Below are 15554 nucleotides of genomic sequence, written 5' to 3'. Positions count from 1 at the left end.
AACAACCCTATGAGGTTGAAACCCTTTATCCCCTTATACTAAGTGCTTCTTATCATAACTATACCGTTATTCTATTACATGATTCTCTCTTCGCTCACCGAACTAGTGGGTCCCGTATCTACTACGGCAGCTCCCCTTAACAGCGATTTACTACATTTGGTATCTGTATGCGGGTCAAATACTACTTCAGTATTATCTAGATACGTAATTGTAGTTTACTAGGTTAATAACTGGTATGTTTTGATCGAACGATTCGATCGTTAAATACCCTAGAATGCCCTGGGGATGATAAGAAGATTAAATGGTAACTAACTACCTAGAGCCTCTACCTAGAGCCTCTGGCAGTCGGCAATCGAAATAAGAAATACAAAGAGAAATAGAAAAAGCTTGACTTTCAGGGCTGCATCATCCCGCATTGGCAAGCCTAACATCATTGGCCCCAAACCCCTTCGCCCGTAAAATGTAACGTCATAATCCCAGCTAAGCTTCACTAGCTCCCCCACATTAGTACAGTAGTAACCTAGTATACCTAGTACTCCAGCTATTACCACATTTATATACCACCGACGGTCCACCGTACATAATAGAATTGATACAATTTGATAATAGGCCTGTCTATAACAAGTATTAACAACAGTGACTAGTTACATGTAGTTAGGCTCGTATAAATTATAACTATGCATGGCATTTTATTGTAAACACTTCGGTCTAACGGCTTTCTTTTCTTGGTATAATAATTAATGTCGTTTCATACCTAACGGTTACTTATGTAGGTATGAACTGACTATTATGTACACACTTCAACGTTGCGTATATCACACAGAGTATCTAATCATGAAAACACTTTTGATCGGTTCAAGGACTATCTATCTCAAGACCCTCGTGAGACAAGATGGACGGACTCAGCCGTAGTACCGTCGACAGACAATCCTTCTCTATCCGCCTTTTTATCCTTAATCCACCTTCAACCATGATACAGGAACCCGAGACATCTTAACCGTAACTAACCTGCCTGACCACCTGATCACCTGACACCTGACCGAGCACCCCATCACTTCAAGTTTACCACCCAATCACAATATCTACCTTGCAAGACACCTAGGGTAGACACTGCAAGCGCCTACAGCCCGATCCTAACAAAGTCATCGATTCTAACCGCAATCCTCCAAACTCCGGGGCTTGCATTCATGATGCGAGAAAAACAAACCAGCCAATGCATCAATAACATCTGCCTGCGTGGTACATAGGGTATTATGTGAAATGATGACCCCTCACCCTGCCCGACCTTTCCATCCTCGGTCCTGTAATGTCTAAAAACGACTTTTTCTTTCTTTCCTATTCCTTCTTCTACTTCCTCCCCTTCTTCTTCTTGACTGTATCCGCAAGAAACATTTGCGATTAGGCCAATCGGCCATGACCTGTAACGTATCTGCATATGCTGCACGGGAAAGGAAAGACTTAGTATGTCTAGCCATCCACCCGCCTAGCCGCCCAGACCTATCACATCCTGTTTCTTCGACACCCATTCAAGTATGTCCATGGAGGTTCATGAAGGGAGGAATGTGGTAAACACACCAACACCAAACGCAATGCCGACGGGGAAAACAAGTTAAAATGGAAATTCAAGAACAATGCCGAGGGTGGGGGGGCCGTCATAGCATGCAACATAAAAAACATCATTCCTCCATACTAATCAAGACTATCGTTCATTCATGAAGCGGTCACACCATAGCCCAAATGCGTCACCTACACCATGGAATCGCGACGCACATCGCATAGCTGTGATTGCGTCTGGGTCTGGGATAGCGGCTTGGATCGCTGAGGTTCCTCCGACGATACCGAGAACTGAGGAACCCATCTCCGTACGATCTGGGGAACATCAGCACCCCTTGGTTGGGCGATTTCTTCCTGCCAGTTCAAGACATCCCATGGCTCAACAATAGCATGGCGTCGTTGGGCTGAGAGCCGTTGTTGGATTTCGTGAGATCCAGGAACTGCTCCAATACGGATGGCCTGAACAGCGCGTAGACGTCTTGCCTCTCTCTCAGCCACAACATCTGCAACCGCATCGTACCGCTCGTGAGCTGTGTACCAACCCGAGACACCATTGCTTTGAGATGTCAGAACAGCGCGAAGCTCGTAGAATGGGAGGTTCAGCAGAATTCGAGACAGAGCTGGCGAGCACTGGGCAGGACTACGCGGAGTAGCGATGGCATCTTCAGGGAACGCTGCAGGGAGGTCGCCAAACTTGATAGCCGATAGGCGGGTGGGCTTCTTGCTGGGTGCGTTGGTTCCTCTAGCAATGGAAGGCGCCATACTGGGTTGTGTATCTACAGTATCAGTAACAGGCGGGATACGTGGGATACGCGCAAAGTTGGGAGCGTCGACAACCGAGGGATCAAGCTCAAAGTTGGGTGGAAATGCGCCGATAAGGAAGTTCATGGCGCCTTGCAAGAGGACTCTAGCCTCCGGGCCATATCCGAACTCCAAATCAACATTCTGTTCATCATCGTAGTCGACATGGCGCTGAGTTGTGCCTTCGAACACAAATCCTAGAGCCTCTTCCACTGTATCCCACGTTATAAGATCATTAGCGACCTGCAAGCCGCGCATCATAACATCACGCAAGTGTAGGAGATGGCCCGCAGCGACATAACCCAAGCAGAACATAAATCGGTCTATCTTGTATTCGGCCGATTGAAAAGAGGTCGTTTCTTCTGCCAAGATATTGTGGTTGAGTAATGGAGCCAAATACAGTCGTTTGACAACGTTGCGCCAGGCATCAGATCGCAGGTAGAGATCATCAGACTCAAGGCTGATAGTATGAGAGCCTGAATCATTAGCACGAGCTGCCATTATGTGATGCTTCAACGCAGGACTACGTGCGAGCATGAGTTTATGGCCACTGATCTTGACTGGGTGGTGCAAGCCCTTGGAGGAAACGAGCTCTAGGGTACAATCGGTGAGTTCACCACTATCGAATTGGTCAGAGAAGTACTTCATGCCTTCAAACAGTGCCTCATCCATGCCAGGGTGTCGTGGGATGAGTCCAGGATGCATGAAGGGTGGCATATGATGTGGTGGGGGTAGGTGACCTCCAAAGGGGTTGCCGTTGTATTGAGCCATGGTGCTAGGATCGATGCCATTCGGTTCACCCGAGGCATGCGAGCCATGGAAGCTATGGGGTGTTGAGATACCGTAGCGGCCACTGGGTGAGAATGGCTCCATCGGGACCTGAGGTCCTGTAGACGGCACTTGTCCGAATCTATCGATACCGGATACAGACGCTATGCTGGGTCGAAAGTCGGTATTGATGGGTCTTGGCACACCATTGCTGCCTGCATGAGGAGCCGCATGAGGGTGACCGTTGGGCTGTCCACGCTGGATCTGTGCCTCGCCATTGATGGGCATGGGCGGGGGCGGGGGCGGTGGGGGCATCATGAATAAGCCGGACGGTGGTGCTGGAGAAGGAGTATGAGAGCCGGGGAAGCCACCAAAGACAACACCATTACCGTTATTCATAACGGGGTGGGGAGGATGACTGTATGGGAGGGGCGGGCCGCGGAGGGTGGAAATCCGATCATGTTGACCGTGTTGGTCGGTAAAGAGCTGCGTCTGCAGTGGTCGAGTTGGGTGCGGATAATGATGCATCGGAGGATACTGGGCATTTGGGAAGGTAGTTGAGGTAGCCGACTGGGGCTGCGAGATAGGCTGAGTTGCACCACCACCGGGGTAGTAGCCATCTTCTGCACCTATAAGTTGTAAGAGTCTATGCTCAGATGAATTAGGCCAGGAACCTAGATGCGGAATACCTTTTTGAAGCGTAGTGCCATTCGCCATGGCGAATGCGGAGGCCGACTCAGATCCATTTTCAACATCTCCTGTAGGAGGAGCAACAAATTTCGGCTGTGTGATATCGTTTGTTCCGTTTGAGCCATTCGATGGCGTAGGAATATGGGAGTTCGTCAGATTCTCGTTGCCATTGCGATGGCCACTAGGATTATCATCGCGGTGCTCGTGGGTTACTGCAGCGGTTGTATCATGTACGGGCTTCTCCGCATTGGAGCCGTTAAGCTCCTTCTTGGAAGTCTTGGTTGGCTGCGGAGCCTTTGCGCCGTCGGGAACAGGAACATTTCCGGCGAGGGCTTCTTCGAGAGATGAGATCGGCAAACGACTAGCACCGTTGACGCCGTTGGCGCCGTTGGCGCCGTTAGAACCGTTGGAACCGTTGACACCATTGACACCGTTGGAACCGTTGGAACCGTTAACACCCCGAGCACCATTAGTAGTGTAAGCACCATTTGCACCATTCACAGGAGAGGTGATAGGCGCCTTCTTGTTGAATTTCGCGTTGTGTTTGGCCATCATGGGAAGCGGAATGGCAGGAATCACAGCAGGAAGAAGTGGTGCGGTGGTGGAAGGAGGTTTTTTCGCATGACCGGAAGTGGCCTTTCCAGGCTTGCCCTGGCCCTTGTGGGGTGCCATAATGTAGACTCTCGTTTTCTCTCTCTAAGCTTTAACAGGGGAGGCGATCAATAATGTCAAGATAGTCCAAAGAAATTACACCAACATGCGAAGAGACAAGGATTATGAAGAATAGAGAGTGCGCGTTAGCTTGTGTAGAAAGTTAGGCATTCGGCCGTGACCATGCGACTAGACCCGGAATAACTTGCGACTCATCCGGAGCTCGAGGGTGGTATCGTTGAGAGGGCCGAGATTGAATCTGGTTTACGGACAGAGAGATATATCTGAAGAGGTCAAGTTCGGTTTGAGAGAGTGGTAGGTGTGAGTGAAGGTGAAGGTGAAGAAAGAATTAGGACTATTGTAGGCTGCACGCTCCAACTTTCAGTGGGGAATGTAGAGATTGTAGAGATTGTAGGGCACAGAGTACAAATCAATTAGCAGGAATAAAAGGATGATATGACAGGATATGACAACAGCGGGAGACAGTAATATTGCAAAGGTTGCGCGTTATTGGATTGATTGTTTATGGATCGTACAACTGGAGTTGTAGAGAATCCAAAGTGATGGTTGTTAAAGAAGGATTGAGGTCGCAAAAGTTGATTGAACCGTACCCAAGAATACTGAGGCAGGTAGGTAGATAGATGGCAGTATGTAGGTCAAGTCAAGGATAATTTAGAAGAGGGTTGATGTTATCGATGGATAGACGATGGCGGATGGTGGTGGAGGAAGTTTTGGGGCAGCTCCTAGTAGCTTTTTGGCGGGGGACGAAAAGTCCGAGAATTTTTAATTTTTTTTTCTTTTTTTTTGGATTCTACTGTTTTTCTGTCAAGGCATGTACAATACCTACATACATAGTACTAGGTAGGGTACTAGGTACCTAATACCAGGTACTAGTTGCTATCCATGGATGTACCCAATAGTGGACATGGCAGCTAAAGGTACCTACATTTATGTGTGTAAGGGTACATAATGTACTTTGGTAGTACGTAGATGGCACCCGTTTGGCGGGGCTGGCGGCGGTTGCGGATCAGATCTTTGCGGAGCTTGGGTAATCGCACCTACATACATACATAGTACGACCCTGCTGGGCTTGCCCAACTTTGCCCCGCGTTTACGTACCTAGTACTTTTTGTTTCCTAGCGTAGCAACTTGAGCCTTTTCAGTGACCTCATATCTAGCACCCTGGTGCCTGGTAGTTTGGTAGGCACCTTCCTAAAATGCAGTGTTTAATTGAAGTGCTTATGTAATCAACGGTCCCTAACAACGACCTCAACATTGAAGGCTTTAACGTTCCTACGATGTACATAGTACTCTGTATATCAACACTACCTAAAACACCGAACATAATAGACTTGAGAACGAGTATCTAGCCTCTTCTGTCTTAGAACCAGGATCGAATGGTATGAAAGCAATAAAGTTATTACACAAGGAACAATAAATGGATAAGTCCAGATGCGGCATGGGATGTCTTTGTTCTCTGCTGAGCTTCTGGCAGCTCCTGACAGCTCTACTTGTTAAATACAATGCGGTTACTGTAGGTACTACCTTTATCATTCCGTTAGGCAATCCCCTTTCATCAAGAAATATCCATCGTTACCTAATTACATCGAAAGCCTATACGAGAAAGAACCAGTCAAATTTCTAGAAGCCATGAGGTTTCACGCCGGTTCAAAGAACCACAGCAACCTTTGAGTTGTATATTCGATTTTAGCTTTTGAACAATACTCAGTAAACATAGATGTCTTTTCTTGCTCACACTTCGTGACAGATGTTGGAAGTTTCTAGGTTAAGATATAAGATAGCTAATGAAGTGTTTGTCTGTGGGTGTGAAAAGACATCACTCTTCGCTGCCTTTCTTTACTAAGAGAAACTGTCTGCCTAGAATACTAGAAGGGCAGACTGAGAGGTATATATACAATCTTGTTACCCCACGGAAAACCCTATGATATGTGCCCATAGGTCGGCGTCATAGCTATATGAAATCTTTCTCTATTTACAGGTGTAGCTACTAACAGACATGTATGCCCCTTCCAAGGACTACCTACTCACTATGGCCCACCTGTTCCATTGCTAAGGATGAGACCCAGGAATCTAAGAAAGGCAATATAAGTTCCATAGCTAAAGGCCATACGAGTAGCCTAAGGTTAGGTGTCCCTTTAGGTCTGTTCTTGTCCTTTTCATTTTCTATCTCTCTTTCCGTATCTTCTCTTTGGATTTCCCCTTGTCTCCGTTTTGCTCCCTATGAATGACTTGTCAGATATACGGACAGAAACTTAAAGACAATCAATGAGAGATCAATCATTCGCCTTCTGGCGTAGCGGTAAAATCTAATATGACTGATGCCTTACCCAGTACAGAGACAAATACGCTATCTAGGCTGAAACCAGGCCAGACATGCTGAAAACAACAAGAAATAGGGCTCATATATCAAGTGATTGCCAGCATATCCTGGGATATCATAGATTCATGACAACTGTGTACGGAATATGAGGGAAAATATTTTATAAATAGCCATGTAACCCCTTGAATGCTTTTAGAGAGCAATTCAATACCAATCATCAACTCTCATCAGTAATAATTTATCGTAACTTCAATCTTCAAATCTGAAATAGGTACCTACGAAGTAGATATCTACTCAAAGTCAAAGCCAAATTCAATTTCAAAATCAAGTCTAAATCTAAGGGATATGTCATCCACCATGCGCCAGTGTGCTTCCTGTAAGCGCAATCTGCCTCAATCTTCCTACCAGTCCTACCAGTACTCTATAGGTGCTGGCGCTTCACAATGTGCGACCTGCATCCTCGGACACCAAGCCACTTATACTCTATCGGCCTGTGACCGCGACGGCGGCAGATACAACAAGGCCGACGAAATGATGATCAACCAATATGATCTTGATCATCCTTTCGCCCACGGAAGTTTCCGGCACGTGGCCAAGGGGACTTACAGCAAGGGCCATCGCACAGGACAGACAGGGGTTGTCAAGTGGTTCAAGAGCGGCGCCACCTTCGAGGTCGACTACTTCATCCTCGACATCACAGCCGTCGACAAGGCCCTGGAGATCATGAACCGGTTCAACCAAGCCTATCCCGACTTGCAAAACATTCGAATAAACGTGCCTGGCACATGGGTGTTTGCAGATGGGGAGCGGAAGGGGGAGCGTGCTCTAGTCGAGCCCTTCATCGAGAACTACCGGAAGTACAACAGCAACACCGGATGGGCGGACGTCTCGACCACGTGGGGCCAGATCTTGCAGGCCCTCAGCCACTTCAGCTACGCCGAGTCGGGCGGGCAGTTCCTCCTCTGCGATCTCCAGGGCGGCATCAACTCCAACGAGGTCATCCTCTCCGACCCTGCCATCATGTCCGTGGATGGCATGTACGGCATCTCCGACCTCGGCCATGACGGGATGAGCTCGTTCTTTAGCCATCACCGCTGCAACAACTGGTGCCACCCGCACTGGATGAAGCCTCGGCAGATAGTCAGGGCGTATGCTGCAGTCCCGCACACTACCATGATACAGAGCACGCGGTCAGCCAGGCCCGATATGTTGAGACGACCGTAACCTATAAAGGGGCGTCGTTATGCCCCCTAAAGCACGGCATCAACGGGTGGGGCGCACAGTTTAGAACGAGTTCGTTTTTGTAGGGGAGCTTGTGGTGTACATACTAGGTACCTATATATAACCGTTAAGAATCTAGTTTAAGTAGATACTTAGTTAGGTAGAAATGTTTTTTAATTAATTGCCCACTAGGTAGTTAAACCGTTTCGTTCCCTTTGCCCAGAAATAAGTGATTCGCCAACAGGCAACTCGGGATATCAGAAACGCAACCTAGAACTCACTTCACGTTCAAATGTAATGCCTAGTAAATGAACCAACAAGTATATTTTCATTTCGGTAATCTTGCAAAGCTACCTCAGTAATAAGTACGTACGTAGCTGCCCAAAGAAGAACAGTAGCTGCATACCCAGCACCATATCTCCATATCTCCCACTACCAACCCTTTAACTAGCGGAGATAATTACTTCAACAACGCTCCCACTCCCACTCCCTGGCCCGCTTTACTGGCCACATTGTCCGCTGATGAAAACCTGGGAGAACTCGTTGGGCGGGAGACTCAGTCCACAGCGACCGCTGGCTTGACAAACGCCGTCGAAGTCCCCGTCGGTACAGAATTGGCCTTCAAATGCCGCTTCGTTGCCGTTGCCGATGTTGCTGCTGGTTCCTTTGCGTGGTGCGGGTGCGGGCGTGGGTGCTGTGGGGGGGAAAAATGCCTGGGTTAGCAGCTATCTATGCTTGGGGGTTCAAAGTATAGCGAAGGTAGTTCTCCCTATGGCTTTATACTACTACGTAAGACGAGAAGACTTACCGGCAATGGAGGCGCCAGCGAAAAGGCTGAAGAGAAGGATAGCGGTGCTTGAGAACTGCATTTTGAATAGACGTTATTGTTGGTAATTATTACTAATTGAAGCTTGGAATTTGTTGACGTTGAGGAAGAGAAGTGAAGATATGGCGTTAAGAATTGAAATGTGACCGGCACGGATATTGAGAATTGAACTAAACTGTTGGTTTGATATTGAGAATAATTCTAACTACACGAAGTCGGAGGAAACAGTGACTTATATATCAGGTGGGTGGTCGGAATGGGAGCACCGTCCGTGTTGAAGATGCATTTCTGTAGCAATGAGCTGTTGGCATCTCCAGCCCCCAGTATGGGATGTTGAGCGAGTATGGTAACGGTAAGGGGTGACTTGTAACACTTGGCAGTGTGTAAGATGATATCCTGTCGGAAAACTGACTGTTTACGATACCTATGTATACTACCACGATAATACAACTTCACAACGCTTACAATAAACGAGTCGCTTAAAGGGATGTCGCTTAAGAAAGAGATCACTTATGATCGCTTATGATCGCTGGAACTTGTAGGGGGCGTCTCGTGGTTTCAGAGTTTCAGAAGGAGATGTTACTTGGCGTTTCTGAATGCCATTGTAAATAGGTCCCCTCGTTCTGTGCCTCCTTACATACCTGGCACTGTTACGATTTACAAGCCAAAAGGGGAATCATAACCATATGCCTTGACCCACTGCCAATTATATTCAGCTGCGATCCTGGATGACTTCTACCCCATATTCTCGAAAAACCCCTAAATGTCCGGATCTGCGCCAGGACCTATCGACATAAATACACTTCTCGAAGACCGCGGCTGATACGCGCAGGAGTTCTCCAAGAGTTTTTTTACGATGGTATATGAGACTATATGAATGCTTGTTAATATTTCCCCGGAGTTGATGCTCAAAAGGGAAATGCAACCAGACATGGCCTGGAGATGTTGTCTCAGCTCATAGTTACTTGAAGGTATAGAAGTAAAGTAAAATTATTAGTGATGAGACTTAGGTCGTCGATACCAAGAAGCTCATCTGGACGGTAGTAACTAACCTCAGGGGCCCTGATAATATAACCGGATATCCATTTGTGTGAATGATAATAATAATATAACGCCGCATTCCCTTATCGACTTGCGTCTGCTGATGTATACCATACCCAGTAGGTACCAACCCAGTTATACAATTTCTAATTTTCTAGTTGGTGCCTCAGTCATCACTCATCATCAATTGCGCAACGGCCAATCCACAACTTGCTCGTCCATCCGAAACTCATTTTTCACCCATATCACGCCCGCGTGCTCGTTCTGATACCCCGATATTATATCCTCCACGCTATCATTCCGAGACCTCGCGTACACCGTCGGCGGCTTCGATATGTTGGAGCTTGTCCGCGTGTGCGAGAACCCCGAGTCGCGCACCACGGGCGGCGGGGTGATCGCTTTACGATCGTACATCACATAACGGGGTAGCTCTTTGTTGTTTTTGTTGTTATTGTTGTTGTTTCGACTTCGGGTTGAGTTGTGCGCGGCGCTGGCCAGCCCTTTGGTCTTAAGATATAGTGGCCGTAGGGTAGGGACGCCGATGCATACCATGGCGACGGCGATCTCTGCGCCGGCCCAGGCGAAGTATGGCACGAAATTTACTAAGTCAAGTGTTAACTAGCTGTATAGTGTCACGATCTCGCAGTTACTGCTTACAAGTATAGTTGAAGACGTTCAGTCGGGAGAGTACCACTGTCCTAGTGATTCCGCAAGCTCCAGCACTTCGAGTATAGGTCAGTTGATTGAACTTTTATGAACCCCCGCCGACGAAAGGGGGCACCGTCGAGTTGACTTACATCACTCCAAGACTCATCCCGCCAGCCAGCATAAGCTTTTCTCGCCGAGACATGCGAAGTGATCGGATAAATAACCAAGGGAAAATAGCGAAGAAGAAATCGCAAGCGCTGGACCATACTATAACGAAGCGTTAGAAGTCTGGTTTTGTTTGACTTGAACTCAGCCAAGCGACAGAAAGAAGCTGAATTACCTCCGAGCCCAACACTCAAAGGCTGGATCTGTATATTCCAAACCCCAGGCGTCCGCAACGGGTCCCAGCTCATTTTGATCGGCGTAGACTGGTTCCAGAGCATGATGGTAAGCGCGATTGACGTTGTGGTCGTGACGATGACAGCGCCCCAGAGTGCGATCTTGTGCCACCTCGTTTGAACTACGCGAAGTAGAAAGAGCCCCATCGATAACTTCGCCATGGCATTTCCGATGATGGCGAAGCTGTTCGCGACATATGTCCAGAAGATGGCGTTAGAGGTGTCGTCGATATTGAGTTGCCAGTAGTTTTGGCCCAGTCCGTGATGGACTGAGATCTGTATGAAGATGGTGAAGAAGAGGAAGAATGCCTATGCAGAACAACTTAGATTAGCAATGTATTCATGGTACGACTTGATATCACCAATAATCAGGTAGACGGGGCCTACATACACCTGTACATGCATACATGTAATCCTCTACGCCGACGAACTTGACGATCCTCACACGAGTGTACAAACGAAGGGCAACCAAGGCAAGCGTGAAGGCGGTCATCGCCCACATGGCGCAAGCCAACTGATATCCCCGATTCATCACGTTACGACCAGTCGAAAGCACAAGACATCGGAAAGGTGAGACATACAGGAGGAGGACGAACGGGGGCCAAGATTACACAGACACAGCAGCAGCGCACCGGGAAGTTTTAAAAGGAAACCAAGATCCCAAAAGACTAAGTGGACTTTTCCTTGATTATTTTAATTGTCCGATCTTCGCCATCGCCCCGGAAATTGATCAACACCCCAATATGGAAAAAACGTATGGTTGCAGCAATGGCAAATCGGTGGTCGAGATTGTGAACCGTACCGGGGCACAGGCTCCAATAACGTCTGTTCAACAAGCCTAGAAGGCCTTGAGGCTTTCGCGTGACGGGCATAAGCGCTACCGACGAATAGAACTAACGATCCCACACTTTATCGGCGAATGAGAAAATGGTGATATGGGGATTATCTAGATTCATCGTCCATTTTATCACGATAGTTGGACGCATACGGCAATCCTCTCCTTTGCGCTATTACCGGATTGGTCAGAAAATATAGTCGTCCAGCCAATCAGATTAAATCATTCTTTTAGTGTCAAGCTCCCCTAAGTCCCCCGTTAGCCCCCCTTACCAATGATCTCGCCAATCACATCTTCATAGGTTGTAGGAAACCATATGAGCGAACAAGGATTAAGCGCTCGTTGCACATACGTTCAATGGATAGCACGATATGACTCCTCTGACTCGTAGGGGCGAGATACGTCCAAGAGACGTTATAGGTAACTAGTAGAAAAAGAAAACCTGTTACCATTAGGATAAGATGATTTCCCCTCTTCTAGGCAACTTCGAGGTCGATTTGCCTATATTACAATCGTTGGGATATAAGCCGATTACGCTATTACAAGCAGATCCGGCCAAGCTTTTGAGGTTCACGATCTAAGACTCAGGGGGGGGGTAAATACCTGCACGGAATTCAGAGAAGCGGGGCCGTATTAGGGTAAATTTGGTGTTTAGCAGCACATATTACTTTTGCCGTCGCCCCTGTTTCTTAGTTTCTCTCTTATAGGTTTTTGTTAGCCTATCCTTCGATGGTGCTTACCTAGTAGGTACACTTGACGAGATGTTCTGACTACGTAGTAAAGCTGTTGCTGCGGTCTGGCCAAATTGCATGTGAAGAAATCGGGGATCTAGGAACTGACTGAAAAGTAAAAGGGGGAACGACCATTAAATCCTACCGGAATTCCCGTTTAAGAACTAAGAGATCCTTAAGCTACCTACTCTAACATATTCTATATAGGTACGTGATACGCACGTCACACGAATGATAGGAGAGATACTCGAGGTTGTAGTGCCTAGGCCTAGTAGTGCCAATTCGCCGGTTGCCAGGGGTCGAGTGATATAGGTATTTCGTCGCAGTAGAACAAACAGCGATTCTTTTGAAATTCTGTCTGAAGAATCTGAGATGATGGAAAACATACCTCCGCATATCATCAACTTTTTATGCGAGGGGCTAGACAATAGGGAGACATTGTCGACACGTAGCGTGGCATTGCGTACGGATACGAATGACCGCGGTATGTAGGTACGATCTATAGTCCCTTAAAGTAAATCACCAACCGCAGGATATCTACCTAGATGCTGTGTAAGAACTTTTGCTTCACGTAAACTTCCAATCCTCCACCTCAGCCATCTTCTGCTTCGCCAACACCCTCGGCCCCTGTTCCCCTTCCTCCAAGCCATTTCTCCTCCCATCAATACCACTCTCCCCATCCCCATCCCCATCCTCACCCCCAGCATCCTCACCACCACCCCTCCACCTCCACATCCTCCCATAAACCGTCTCCGCCCCCTTCCCCTCCAATATCTTCACAACCTCTCTCCCTAGCACAGGCAAAAACTTAAACCCGTACCCGCTGCCGCCGGAGCACACGGCTACGCCGGGGCGCCCGGGGACGAAGTCCACGACGAAGGAGTTGTCGATGCTGTCGGTGTACCAGCAGAGGCGCGTGGAGGAGATGCCGAGGGGGGTGAGTTCGGGGAAGTTGAGGGCGATGTACTCTGTTGGGGGGGTTAGGACCTAGTTGCCTAGGAATAGGCCTGAAATTGAAAAGAAAAAAAAAGGGGGAGGGAAGTGATGTAACTAGGCATCTCACCTTTTATCCCGTTGAGAGCTTCAAGCGGGATCCGCGTCTCCTTCTCTTCTGTTACGTGTGCCGTCTTGGGAACTGATATGCGGTTTCCGCGAACATCTTGGAAGTTGGTCCATCTGTTTTTATTTCAGTCACCTTGGTCAGCCGATTTCACGTACCTACACTACCTACCTACGCAGGCAGATAAATTGGTAGATAGACGTAGAAAGGAGAGGCAACTAACTTAGTCTTCCGCCACCCAATCTTGAAAACACCATTCTCATCTCGCGGCAGACTATACACTTCCTTACCCTCCCGCGATCCCCATGAAATCACCGGATGGTTTTCCGGCGCGAACCGTTCCCACAGGTCGGCGCGGTCCCTGGGGATCTGGACTGTGGCCACCGAGCCCGCCGTTGTTTCGAGTAGATCCTGGACCTCCGGGATCAGTGACGGCGTCCACCCGCCTCCTGTGTGTAAAGTGTCAGTAATAATAATGATGATGGTAGAATATCGACCACCTCGTCGTAGGTAGGTGTTTAACCAAAAAAAAGAAAAAAAAGAAAAGGATCTTCTCACCAGCAACAACAACCAAATCAGCGACATGCTCCTGCCCATCCGCCGTAGCCACCACCGGCCGACCATCCCCACCAGACGCAATATCCACCACCTTCCCACGCACCGGATCCAGCACCATCTTCACCCCCTCCCTCCTCGCAAGATGCTGCGCCCACGCACAGCTCTTATACGCGTAGACGAAGCCGGCCGTGGAATCGAGCACGGCCTTGTGCGACCCGAACCGCTCCTGTCGTCGGCACGGGTCGAGCTTGTGCGCCCAGCCCCTTTCTTTGGCGCGGGCGATGTCTATACCATGCCGCAACGGTTCGACGGTTAACTTTTCACCATCCCAGGTTTAAAGTAGGTACCAAAGATTAGGCGCGCAAGAAATACGATGTGGGCCGGACCTACCTGCGTCATCGTCGCAGACGAACTGAAACTCCCTGATCCCCTCCTTCTCCATATTCCGCAACGTCTCGATCTCGAACGCGCCCAGCTCCCCGCTAGCACTCATGCGCAGGAACCCCGTGTTCCACCACAACCTCCCCTCCCCTCCCCCCCCCTCCTCCGCCCCCTCAACCTCCCGATTCCACTCCCCCCACAACCCCGCCGCCTCCGTCGCGAGCCGCTGGTACTCGATCTCCGCGCCGTAGCTAAACCGCACAATCTTATTCAGATCCGCAGACGCGGAGTCGATGCCGGAGAGCGGGTCGTACCCGGCGGCGGCGGTGTCCTGCATGTCGAGCACGGAGACGTCCGTGTACCCGGCGCGGGCGAGCCAGAGGGCAGTGGAGATGCCGAAGACGCCGGAGCCGACGATGACGATTTTCGAGGTGGGGGTGATTTGTGGCATTTTGTTTTCCTTTATTTCCCCCTTCTTGATTCTTGTTGTTTTGGAGGGAAGGGTGAATCGAATCAAGAGAGAGAGAGAGAGAGAGGAAAATATAACAGAAAAGAAAAAGAAAAAAAAAAGAATAGAGGAATAGTTAGATCCGAGTTCGGTTCTTCGCGATGAGGGATCCCGTCTGTACGGTAGCACGCGATAGCAACCCCGCTATCTATATCTATATGGACTGGCTATCATTATATCCCTACCTGGCCTGGCTAGTAGTATAGACTTATCCCCACTCCTTATTAGATAGTGCTTTGCATTATGAGTGACATATGTATTAGTATAAGCAGACACTTACTGAATCTTAAGATAAGGGCTGTAGAATGAGGTTATATAATATCCTTATGTAAATGTTATAAAACCGGGATTCCAGCTTCGATACAAAACGACCTTTCTTCTATTGGGCTAAAGCCCAGGAGGCAAGACAAAACCCAAAGTTTTGCTTGGTATGCTAAAACATCGGATATTGGAGATTGGAGGGATATGTAGGTATCTACAGGAGGCATGAGGACTGGAAAGACGAATCTAACCTAGATATTTACAACAAATAACCCCTTCTC

The 15554-nt window shown here is 48.4% G+C and overlaps 5 protein-coding genes across 5 annotated transcripts; 1 reads left to right on the top strand and 4 right to left on the bottom strand.

Annotated features, from left to right (window-relative positions):
* Positions 1-1249: 1249 nt before the first annotated feature.
* Positions 1250-4805, bottom strand: GGS25DRAFT_349019 (uncharacterized protein). Its single transcript, XM_049258025.1, has 3 exons — positions 3813-4805; positions 1704-3752; positions 1250-1544 (listed from the first exon to the last, which is right to left on the bottom strand). The coding sequence occupies exons 1-2, from the start codon at positions 4483-4485 to the stop codon at positions 1747-1749; spliced, it is 2679 nt and encodes an 892-aa protein (XP_049116158.1). The 5' UTR covers positions 4486-4805; the 3' UTR covers positions 1250-1544; positions 1704-1746.
* Positions 4806-7150: 2345 nt separating this feature from the next.
* Positions 7151-8029, top strand: GGS25DRAFT_523284 (kinase-like protein; the record flags this gene model as incomplete). The annotated part of the gene is made up of 1 exon (XM_049264402.1): positions 7151-8029. One exon carries the CDS (start codon positions 7151-7153, stop codon positions 8027-8029), a length of 879 nt encoding a protein of 292 aa, XP_049116157.1.
* Positions 8030-8432: 403 nt separating this feature from the next.
* Positions 8433-8969, bottom strand: GGS25DRAFT_349000 (uncharacterized protein). The gene is made up of 2 exons (XM_049258024.1): positions 8835-8969; positions 8433-8720 (listed from the first exon to the last, which is right to left on the bottom strand). Exons 1-2 carry the CDS (start codon positions 8893-8895, stop codon positions 8527-8529), a joined length of 255 nt encoding a protein of 84 aa, XP_049116156.1. The 5' UTR covers positions 8896-8969; the 3' UTR covers positions 8433-8526.
* A 499-nt stretch (positions 8970-9468) lies between these two features.
* On the bottom strand, positions 9469-11844 carry GGS25DRAFT_497294 (uncharacterized protein). The gene is made up of 6 exons (XM_049261609.1): positions 11331-11844; positions 10882-11248; positions 10691-10808; positions 10551-10615; positions 9905-10495; positions 9469-9788 (listed from the first exon to the last, which is right to left on the bottom strand). Exons 1-5 carry the CDS (start codon positions 11469-11471, stop codon positions 10077-10079), a joined length of 1110 nt encoding a protein of 369 aa, XP_049116155.1. The 5' UTR covers positions 11472-11844; the 3' UTR covers positions 9469-9788; positions 9905-10076.
* An 891-nt stretch (positions 11845-12735) lies between these two features.
* Positions 12736-15290, bottom strand: GGS25DRAFT_532845 (FAD dependent oxidoreductase). Its single transcript, XM_049265624.1, has 5 exons — positions 14514-15290; positions 14124-14408; positions 13789-14014; positions 13569-13681; positions 12736-13473 (listed from the first exon to the last, which is right to left on the bottom strand). The coding sequence occupies exons 1-5, from the start codon at positions 14953-14955 to the stop codon at positions 13073-13075; spliced, it is 1467 nt and encodes a 488-aa protein (XP_049116154.1). The 5' UTR covers positions 14956-15290; the 3' UTR covers positions 12736-13072.
* Between the last annotated feature and the right edge of the window lie 264 nt (positions 15291-15554).

The sequence above is a fragment of the Hypoxylon fragiforme genome (genome assembly GCF_022984875.1).
Source record: "Hypoxylon fragiforme strain CBS 206.31 chromosome Unknown GGS25scaffold_6, whole genome shotgun sequence".
NCBI classification, from domain to species: Eukaryota; Fungi; Ascomycota; class Sordariomycetes; order Xylariales; family Hypoxylaceae; genus Hypoxylon; species Hypoxylon fragiforme.
Note: the sequence above shows the minus strand (reverse complement) of the source record. Positions and strands in the feature narration are given on the sequence as shown.

Excerpts from the sequence above, each read along its gene's own strand:
- GGS25DRAFT_349019 (XM_049258025.1), bottom strand. The coding sequence starts at position 4,485 with ATGGCACCCCACAAGGGCCAGGGCAAGCCTGGAAAGGCCACTTCCGGT. Across the intron at positions 3,753-3,812 it reads TGGCACTACGCTTCAAAAAG|GTGCAGAAGATGGCTACTAC; the intron begins GTATTCCGCATC and ends TACAACTTATAG.
- GGS25DRAFT_349000 (XM_049258024.1), bottom strand. The coding sequence starts at position 8,895 with ATGCAGTTCTCAAGCACCGCTATCCTTCTCTTCAGCCTTTTCGCTGGC. Across the intron at positions 8,721-8,834 it reads CGCTGGCGCCTCCATTGCCG|CACCCACGCCCGCACCCGCA; the intron begins GTAAGTCTTCTC and ends TCCCCCCCACAG.
- GGS25DRAFT_497294 (XM_049261609.1), bottom strand. The coding sequence starts at position 11,471 with ATGAATCGGGGATATCAGTTGGCTTGCGCCATGTGGGCGATGACCGCC. Across the intron at positions 10,616-10,690 it reads GGGATGAGTCTTGGAGTGAT|TGCTGGAGCTTGCGGAATCA; the intron begins GTAAGTCAACTC and ends CTATACTCGAAG. Across the intron at positions 10,496-10,550 it reads GAACGTCTTCAACTATACTT|TAAATTTCGTGCCATACTTC; the intron begins GTAAGCAGTAAC and ends CACTTGACTTAG.
- GGS25DRAFT_532845 (XM_049265624.1), bottom strand. The coding sequence starts at position 14,955 with ATGCCACAAATCACCCCCACCTCGAAAATCGTCATCGTCGGCTCCGGC. Across the intron at positions 14,015-14,123 it reads TGATTTGGTTGTTGTTGCTG|GAGGCGGGTGGACGCCGTCA; the intron begins GTGAGAAGATCC and ends CTTTACACACAG. Across the intron at positions 13,682-13,788 it reads ATTGGGTGGCGGAAGACTAA|ATGGACCAACTTCCAAGATG; the intron begins GTTAGTTGCCTC and ends AAATAAAAACAG.